At 47.7% G+C, this 9,854-nt stretch overlaps 1 protein-coding gene across 2 annotated transcripts; it reads right to left on the reverse strand.

Moving 5' to 3' along the window:
- Window positions 1-44: 44 nt before the first annotated feature.
- MMP19 (matrix metallopeptidase 19) lies at window positions 45-9,570 on the reverse strand. Of its 2 annotated transcripts, none has more exons than XM_080935097.1 (9): window positions 9,540-9,570; window positions 8,841-8,926; window positions 5,844-5,974; window positions 5,471-5,686; window positions 4,489-4,734; window positions 3,817-3,942; window positions 2,788-2,952; window positions 2,507-2,634; window positions 45-2,389 (listed from the first exon to the last, which is right to left on the reverse strand). In XM_080935097.1, the coding sequence occupies exons 3-9, from the start codon at window positions 5,932-5,934 to the stop codon at window positions 1,994-1,996; spliced, it is 1,368 nt and encodes a 455-aa protein (XP_080791223.1). In that variant the 5' UTR covers window positions 5,935-5,974; window positions 8,841-8,926; window positions 9,540-9,570; the 3' UTR covers window positions 45-1,993. The 2 variants fall into 2 exon arrangements, with proteins under 2 accessions (XP_080791223.1, XP_080791222.1); XM_080935096.1 differs by lacking the exon at window positions 9,540-9,570 and adding an exon at window positions 9,355-9,534.
- Between the last annotated feature and the right edge of the window lie 284 nt (window positions 9,571-9,854).

The following is a 9,854-nucleotide window of genomic DNA, read 5'->3' on the forward strand; positions in this document are numbered from 1 at the left end:
CAGACCTCAGCCTCTAGTGACACCTGACTCCCCCAGTGAGGACAGAGGTTGCTCAGTGGATAAGGCCTGAGCCCATAGGACCCATTCAGATTTCCCTACCTCTGGACTTAGGGACAGGTTCTGTACCAAGACCGACCAGCAGAGAAAGTTCCTGTAAAGATGGGAGAAGACTGAGAGTACAGTACCCACCTCTGTCCAGTAGTAGAGGTACCCTGGTCTCTAGAGTCACTGACTCCAAACTAAGGAGGTGTGCCCAGAATATCTTTTTATTAATTTCTGTAATGCTGAGATGGAACCCAGAGTGTTGCCCATAGGAGGCAAGTGTTCTACCACTGAACTACACCCCATTCCCAAATACTTGTTTAGTTTTCATTTGGGTTTTGGTTTGGGCTTATTTTTGGTTTTTTTGTTTGTTTGTTTGTTTTTGGTTTTTTGTTTGTTTGGTTGGTTGGTTGGTTTGGTTTTTTGGTCTTTTTGAGACAGGGCCTCTTTGGGCAGCCCTGGCTGTCCTACAACTCTCCCTAGACCAGGCTGGCCTTGAACTTACAGGGACCTGCCTGCCTTTGCCTCCCCAGTGCTGGGACCAAAGGTATGCTCCACCACACCCAGTGGTAGGGTTTTATAGTATAGTTTTTTGTTTTTGTTTTTAGCAGGAAGACTAGCACAGAAATGCTCCAAGGTCTCCCAGTCCCCAGGCTCCTTACTGGGGGTAATTGGGCTTCTGATTGGCCTTTCTTCCTGGACCCTATACTCTTGAATCCTGCTACCTCAGTGGGGAGCTCCATCTTCCATGGTGCTTTTCCCTCTCAATGGAGGAAGACCACAGCATATGCCTCAGCTCCCTCTCTCCAAAAGCTGGCTCCTTTCCCTTTCTCAGAGGAGCCTGGTCTTCAGGGCTGCACGGTAGTCAAGTGCCTTCTGTCTCTCAAAGTAGCTTTCCTCCTAAACCAGAGTTCCTGTCCAGCTACTGGCCATTCCAACTCTCCCTCCTCTGACTCTCCTGACCAAGATCTATTTTCTGGTTTCCCAGACATATTAAAGAAAACATATCTTTCCCCTGAGCAGATCTGTAATGAGAGGGAGGAAGAACAAGGGAATTTGGGAATAAAATGGCATTGAAAATTTACCAGGGAGCTGGGCCTCTACCATTACTGCTTTTTTACTTTCTTTGCACCACAAAACAAAGCTAATCTGCCCCCCAAAGATCCGCTATGGCACCTACATCAAATACACTACTGTATATAATGCTCACACGCATACCATACATACCACTCAGTTCTCTCCCAGAACTAAACACAAGCGTTCCAGAATCTGTCAGACACTTCACATACAGTATTACATCTAACATAACAATCCTGTAACATTGATATTAACCTTATTTCGTTAATAGGGAATTCAAGGTTTGACAAGGTTAATTCGCTAACCAAAAGCCATAGACAGATGGCTCAAGGACTCCAAATCCCAAGCTCAGTTTACTGGCCATGATGTTTTCTTGAGATTTACGTGTAAAGAATACAACCCAGGTGTCCAAAAGCATAGCTGTTATCTCTTGCCTTCTGTCATCTAACAACCCAACTGACAGCCAGACATGGTAGCACGTGTCTTAAATCTTAAAAGAAGAAGACTAGGCATGGTAGCACATGCCTTTAATCCCAATGCCCAGGAGACAGAGGCAGTGGATCTCTGTGAGTTCAAGTTAGCCTGGTCTACACATCTACATAGCCAAAGTCAGTGCTGTGTAGAGAGACCCTATGTGGGGGGGGGGGGGGTGGAGAACCTCCTGATTGACAATTTCCTTCCACCAGAGAATAAATGTCACTTGAAACAGCTATCTGACAAGAAGAAACAGGAAAATTGGGGACTGACTTAGAATTAATCGGACACCTAGGAACACAGGAAAGTGGTGTCCAGAACTGGAATATCTAGGGGCACTAGGTCAAGCACCCACTTGGTACCATCTGCACAACCCTAAGGACCAGACACTGAATAGTTGTCAGGCCCCTAGCAGGGTAACATTAGCAGAGGATGAGGGGGAGGCAGAGTCTGTAGCTGAGGGAATGTTCAAGATTGAGTCCATGGTTGAAGAAGTGGTACCCAAGACTGTGTCTGTGGCTGACGGAGTTACGTCCCCAGGTAATGAGTTAGTGTCTGGAGTCTGAGGTCTGCAGTGCATCCAGTGTGTAATGTTTCTGGGGTAGCCCTTTGCCACTCGAAGTTGCTTGTTAAGACGCCAATACTCTTTGCCCTTGAAAAAGTAGACGTGACCATCTTGCCAGCTCATAGCTGCTGAGGGTTGGTCTGGCACTCCAGTAAACAGTTCCTTGATTGGTTTGGGATAGCGGCTGAGGTCAGTTCTGGCCAGTTCGTCCCATTGCCAGTATCCTGAGCCCTAATTTGGGGTGGATGGGGAGAAGATAATGAGGCAAGAGTTTAGGGTGAGGTTTGGCCCCTTTAAGGGTGAGACTGTGTCCCTCCTCAGAAGGGACTGCCCTTGGCTCTGTTATACCTTAAAAAGGAACACCTTCTGGTTAACAGGCCAATAGAGAGCCGCATCCAGGTTGGGTTCTACTTTGTTGAGTTTCATGGGAAAGCCAGAAGACATCTTGAAATCCACATACCGCCACACTTTGTTTCCTGAGAGTGGTCAAAGGAAGAGCAAGCCACCTCTGTCATCAGATGGGTCGTTTTAGCCCTCTCACAGCCCTCTCACAGAAACTTTTCAGTGCCTCCTCCCATCCAACGCTTTTAATGACCAGGCTCTTAGAAATGACCTAAGAACTCACTTACCCTTGAAAAAATGAGTCCGTCGTGTGCGGGGAGAGTAGACAGCAGCATCCAGGTTTCCAGGAAGCCCCTCCCAAAGAGCGGACACTCGGAACAAGGGGCCTGGCCCTGAATCAGTTACAGTCCACACATAGTCACCCTTGAAAGCATAGGTCTTCCCACGAGGCCCTGAGAGCAGAACATGTCAACCAGTTTTAAAGATAATGACTCGTGAGTATCTCGGGTGGTTTCCTTACTGGCCTCTGATGGGTTATTCAAAAAACAAAGGAACGAACTAAAAAAAAACCTCACTCAACTTCTAGAAAAAAAGGACCGAGAAGGAAGACAGTGATGAGCGTCTTCTTTGCCATTCACATCCCTCCAGTCGGTCAACTGTCTGTCCCCTTTGAAGACCTAGTGCTCCACTCCAGGTACCTTTTAAAGTTCTTCCAACCGGGGCAAAGCCTTCTCCAACAGGCACTCAGCAAATTCCATTTTGTTTTGTTTCCATGTGTGTTTAATTTGTTTTTCGAGACAGGGTTCCTCTGTATAATCCAGTTCACTCTGTAGACCAGGTTGTCCTTGAACTCACAGAGATCCACCTGCCTCTGCCTGCAGAGTGCTGTGTCTGATCTAAGTCATGTGTCACGCTGCCTTACTTTTATAAGGTAGCAACCATGGTAAATGCTCACCAAGATGTTGCTTGTTTGTTTGTTTTTCAAGACAGGGTTTCTCTGTATAGCCCTGACTGTCCCGGAACTCACTCTGTAGACCTAGCCTGGAACTCAGAGATTTACCTGTCTCTGCCTCCCCAATGATGGGATTAAATATGTGTGCCATCACTGCCCAGCTGCCCAACTACCTTGCCCTCTTTAAATTTGGCTCTGAGTGTCCCCTCCCTGTGCTATACATCTTCTTTGGTTACCAGCCACTTCCTGGAGTCCAACCCCCAATGCTCCTGTTGCCGTCCCATGTCATCCCCCTTTGTCTAGGCCTTGGCATCAATAGACTGCCTCCCTGCCTGTCAACAGTCTGTTGGGGAAAGGGTCTCACCCAGCATCACGGCATCCACTTCGCTGCTGCAGGGGTCTGGCATGGGACTGGGTTTTGTGGTCACTGATGACACAGTGAGTATCTCAGTCTCTTCCTCCTCATCTCCTGTCTCTGGGCTTCTCTTGCCTGTGAGGTGAGGTAAAACAATCAACAAACACTCAGCATCTCTCTGCTGTGCATTTTCATCAATGGCCACTTCCTGATAGGGGAAGTGGAATTTTAAGAAGTTTTCCTTGGCGGCTGGAATATGCAGAAGACACAACTTAGTCCCAAAAAGTACCAGCACAGAGGAAATTTCCCAGAACGGGGTTGCTAGGCATGGTGATGCATGCCTTTAATACCACCACCAGGGATGGATGCAGAGGCAAGTGGGTCTCCATGAGTTCAAGGCCAGCCTCAAGCTTCAGGGCAAGTTCCAGGACAGCCAGAGCTATATAACAGAGACCCTGTCTCAAAACAGCAACAACAATAAAAGGATTAGGGTGTGAGGAAGAAAGTCTGGGAAGCATGATCAGATATAAAAGAGTCAAAAATAGAGACAGTTTCTGAAGATGAACAGCTTAAAGAACTGGGCAGAGGAAGAGAAAGAAGCCAAGCCAATTCCTACCATGAAAGCTAGTATTGTGTCCTCCAGCCTAGAGAGTTAATATTCAGATTGACTCTTATGCTCACCATAGAGAGCCTGGATCCCTGCCACATCATCTGGATGCAGCTTGAAGTAGGGCTGGTACCCAGCATAGACAGGAGCCATGAGCGCCTGGGTGTATCGGGAGTGCCCAAGTCCCAAGGCATGGCCCACTTCATGGGCCGCAATGATGCGCAGGTTCACTCCTTGGTAGGTCCCCTCAGTCCAGAATTCATCTTTATCGAAGTGTACACTGCCAAGCTCTGGGATGTCAGCATGGGCCAGGACCTTTCCTGGACAGAAGGAAAGGTAGACAGTAATGTTAGCGCCCACACAAACAGAGCATACCCCGAGGGCTCTAAACTCAAGGGGCTGTGATAACACACCTGTAATCACAGTACTTGGAAGGTGGGGGTGGGGGTGGGGGGTAAGGGGGGGAATCAGAAGCTCCACATCAGCCTCAGGGTGATGTTTCATGTCAGCCTGGGCTATGTGAGGCTATGAATGGTGTACCACCATAGCTTGCTTAGGTGCTTCCACATTTCCCAAGCATCACTCAGGGGAAGCCCAAAATAGAATCCTTGCCTCCCCAACCTCTCCTTCCTCTGTGACCCAGTCCCCTCTCCAGTGAGGTTTTTTTGTTTGTTTTCTTTTTTAATTTATTCATTTCATGTATGTGAGTCTTCAGACACACCAGAAGAGGGCATCAGATCCCATTACAGATGGTTGTGAGCCATCATGTGGTTGCTGGGAATTGAACTCAGGACCTCTGGAAGAGCAGTCAGTGCTCTAACCACTGAGCCATCTCTCCAGCCCCCTCAGGTGAAGTCTGAGAAAGGAGACAAGAGGAGACTTAGTAAGGGTCCAGCTGGGTGAGAGAAGGCACCTCTGGGGACTATGTGAAGGTCAGAGTACAGGGTATAGGTAGACAAAACCGTCAATCTGAACTTTAAGATCCCAGAGCAACTGGCTCAAGGAGACAGTTTATTGCTTCAGTCTGTACATAGAAAGCTAAGAACCAGTCCGTACCAGGCCCATCAAAGGTGTTGGAGCAGTATGGGCTTTGGCGGCCATGGAATGAGAGGCGGATGTCGGCCCAACCAGCTTTCACCTCCCGGAAGGTCAGGGGTGCCACACTGCTCCAATACTTAAAGGCTTGATGCAGGGCTGCTCGGACTCTGGTGGGTGAGAGGGTGGAGGGCACGTTCAAGATGCGGAATGTCAAGTGCTTCTTTCTCCATTTGCCTGGTGAAGGGACCAGAAAGTAAAATTAGAAACACAGCCAGGAGAACCGCCAAGAGCGAGGGTACTCAGTGCCCTCTTTATGGGGTCTTGATTACTCCAGACTATCCCAATGCCACCAAGGCTGCCTTCTCCTTCCCTTCCCAGGCTCAGTCCTCACCCAGAAGCAGGTATTTAAGAGTCTTCTGGTTGAAAGGATCCTCCAGGCCACAACGGGGCTGCTTCATACGGGCCCTTGTGGCATCATCCATCTGACCGGAAACGGGCAGTTCAGATGCTTCCTGGAAAGTTCTAGAAAGAGAAGGGGAGAGAGAGGTCTGCAAGGGCAGGTGGATCCGGAATGGCTGGAAATTGAAGGTTGATCTTCGGCCTTCTTGTGTCTAATGGCAAAGAATGGTACAAAAGCTGAAGCAGACACTGCAGTCTCCAGTGCTTGTAACTGGAGCTTTGTCTGTAGAAATGGCAGCTCTCCAGCTCCCTTTTCAGGATGTTTTGAGGAAGACTGCCCTGAAGTTGCCTTCCTCCCTCCACACTTTCTAGCTTTCTGAACTAGTGAGCACCCCAACGCGACTCCCTGGCCACCCTCTGGAGCATCTCCCTGCACAATCGCTGCGCCATGCCATCTGCTTCAGTCGGCTGGACTCACCTCCCAGCCTGCACCGGGGCAACTTCAATCCATAACTTTCCTCGTGCAATACCTCCTGTGGGCTGTAAGTAACTATCGGTATTTAACTATGACAAACAGAACCTCCGAAAGAGTGCTCTGATCTGAGCAGATCCATTGGCTGTGTTTCTCATTTTTATCTTTCAAAACAAGGGCTCGCTCTATAGCCCAGACTAGCCTCAAACTCACTTTGTAACACAGGTTGGCCTCAAACTCGGGGCAGCACTCCTTAGTTTCCGGAGCACAGGGATTAAAGATGCGAGCTACCATGCCTAGCTGTTTGGGTTTGTTTTATTTTTAAGGTATTTTTATTTCTTTTTATTTTATGTGTAAGAGTGTTTTCCCTGTACGTATGCAAGTATACTCCATGTGTGTTGCCCACAGAGACAGAAAACTGGAGTCATAGCTGATTATGGGCTACCGTGTGAGTGCTAGGAACCTAACGTGGGTGCTCTACAAGACCAGTGCTCTTAACCACTAAGCCACCTCTCCAGCCTCATTTTGCTTTGTTTTTGAGTCAAGGACTGGGGTTCTGTGATCCCAACAGACAGGAGGATTAGGAGTTCAAGGTCATGCTCACTACAGAGCAAGTTCAAGACCAGCCCCAGCTTATGAGGCTCTGTGTCAAAAATCAAAATGAGAAACTGGAGAGATGGCTCATTTGTATGATAATTTTTGCTCTTACAGGGAGCCTGGGTTCAGTTTCTGGCATCTACATGGTAGTTTCCAACCACCCTTAGCTCCAGTTAGAGGGTCTGATGCCCTCTTCTGACCAGCCTGGGCACCAAGCCTGCATGTAGTGCACACACATATATGGGTAAAATAAAATTAATAAATCTGAAACAAAACTTTTCAAATCAAAATGGGCGCATGAAATGGGCCAATGGGTGAAGGGCTCACTTCCAAACCTGACTACATAAGCTCAATCCCCAGGACCCACATGGTGGAAGGAGAGAATTGACTCCAACAGCTTCTCCGCTGATCTCCACATGAGTACCATAGCATGTGCACCCACACCCATACCTACACAGACACACAAAAAAATGCAATAAAAAACTTTGAAACCCTAATTAAACTTAGTGGGTTACAAGGAAAATAGAATAGGGAAGAAAAAGTTCAGGAGGAATGGAAGGGGAAGGAGCGGGTAATGGGACAAAAACGACATACATGCATGCACACACATACATATACACACACATACATACATACACACATACATAAACATATATACACATATACATACATGCATGCACACATATACTCATATGCATACACATACATACACATACATATACACATACATATACACATACATATACACATACATATACACACATATGTATGCATACACACACTATACATATACATATATATACATATGTGTGCATGTACATATACACATGCATACATGCATACACGTACATGAACACATACATACATATACACATACATATATGCACGCATAAACATACATACACACATACATACATACATGAAACTGTCAAAAGCAATGCATTAAAAAATTGAATGACATGGACTTTGGTTCAGTTTGGAGGCTCAGACCTATAACTGTGGCATAGTGGAAGCTGAGACAGACAGATTCCCAGGAGTTCCAGGCCAGTCTAAGTTACAGTGTGAGAATCAAAAAGAAATAATAATAAAAAATTAAAAGTAAAGATAAACACTTGGGGGGCTGGAGAGATGGCTCAGTGGTTAGAGCACTGACTTCAGAGGTCCTGAGTTCAATTCCCAGCAGCCACATGTTGGCTCGCAACCATCTGTGATGGGATCTGATACCCTCCTTTGTGTCTGAAGATAGCTCATATAAATAAAAAAAGATAAATACTCATTATGTAATCCAGGCTAGTCTCCAGCTCTTTTGTTAAAATCTTTGCTGAGCCGTGGTGCCACACACCTTTAATCTCAGTGCTACAAAAGCAGAGATGAGTGAGCCTCTAAGCTCAAGACCAGCCTGGTCTATAGAGTGAGTTCCAGGACAGATAACCAGACCTACCCAGAGAAACCTTGGAAGGGGAGGTGGGAAGTGGGCATGGAGGAAATATTCGTTCTTTTGTATGTTTCTGTATAAGTAAATGTTATTTACATATATTCAAGTACCCAAGAAAGCCAGAAGAGGGCATCAGATCCCACTATAGACAGTTGTGAGCCACCATGTGGTTGCTGGGAATTGAACTCAGGACCTCTGGAAGAGCAGTCAGTGCTCTAACCACTGAGCCATCTCTCCAGCCCTAGTCTCCAACTTTTAAGACTCGTCTCTGTCACACCAGTGCTGAGATCACAGCTGTGTGCCACCACACCTGACCTGTGTGCTCCTCATCCTGACTGACATCTCACCTCACCTTTCCCCACCCTGAGTAACACCATCCTGCAGGTCCCTGCTGTGCAAGAGTCAAGCAGGGGTGGGCATGGGCAGAAGGAAGAACTTGACACCTCAGCTATGAAAGCTTGCACCTTGTGACCTTAGAGCCTCACCTTAGAGCCTCTGTGATATCTTCTAGCCTGAAGTCATCGGCTCCTTCTAGAGGTTTCTGTAGATATCCATACTGCAGCAGGTAATCCTATAATAGCACGGAGATTGAAAGATGATTAGTCTCAGGGTAAAGCTTCCAAGAGACCTAAAAGAAGCTGGGTGTGGCAGTGCATGCCTTTGATCCCACCACTCGGGTGGCAGAACTCTGTTAGTTCAAGTCTACCCTAGACTACACAGCAAGTTCCAGGCCAGGCAAGGGATACTTAGTGAGACCACATCTCAAACAATTCAAATGAACTAACAGGCCAGATATGAGGAACAGATACAGAAGAACTGTATGCCTGAGTGAGGGGCCTCAGAGAGGACAAGGAAAGGAGCAGGAGGTGGGCTACATAGACCAGGATGCAGAGCAAATAGGGAGAGACAGGTAGGTTGGAGGGAAACCTAGAGAGGATTGTAGCATGGGTATCCTTGTCATTCCCATGCTCTGAGCCCTCCTTTGCCCAGAGGACTCACCAAGACTGCCTCCTTCTCTGTAGGCCCCAGAGCCTGGCCTGAGGCTGTCATGGGAAGTAAGAAGGCCAGCCACAGCTGCTGCCAGTCCATGGTCCCAGCAGACAAGAGCTCCAGAGGCTGCCTGAGCCCTCTGACCTGAGACTTCTGAGAGCCTGGAGGAGCAGGGCTAGGCAGGGGACTCTTACCTCCAGGTCTTTGCTGTCAGCCTCTGGTCCTCTTTATAAACCTTCAACTGTGGAGAATGGGGGTTGGGGGGACAGTGGGAGGTGACTCAGCTCAGAGAGATGTTGCAACTCACCATTAACTCCTGCCCTACCAAAGAGCAGAAGCCAAAAAATGCCCCTAACATCACCACCGCACCCCCAGAGCCCTCTGCTGGAAACCAGATGACTTTCTGTATTGCTCTGGGATCTGTCTCCTGGCAGTGTGAGAGCCAGAGTATCTAGAGAGACTAGGAGAGGCCCAAGGCTGCTTTCTAGAGTTGGACATTCCTGCCTCTC

This window comes from Micromys minutus (assembly GCF_963924665.1).
Source record: "Micromys minutus genome assembly, chromosome: 22".
Taxonomy (NCBI): domain Eukaryota; kingdom Metazoa; phylum Chordata; class Mammalia; order Rodentia; family Muridae; genus Micromys; species Micromys minutus.

What these genes read in the sequence shown, in the direction of transcription:
- MMP19 (XM_080935096.1), bottom strand. Translation starts at nt 9,444, where the DNA reads ATGGACTGGCAGCAGCTGTGGCTGGCCTTCTTACTTCCCATGACAGCC. An exon ending in GATATCACAGAGGCTCTAAG is followed by an intron (nt 5,975 to 8,840) that starts GTGAGGCTCTAA and finishes TTCTCTTTCTAG; the next exon opens with AACTTTCCAGGAAGCATCTG. An exon ending in TCTTAAATACCTGCTTCTGG is followed by an intron (nt 5,687 to 5,843) that starts GTGAGGACTGAG and finishes TCCCTTCACCAG; the next exon opens with GCAAATGGAGAAAGAAGCAC.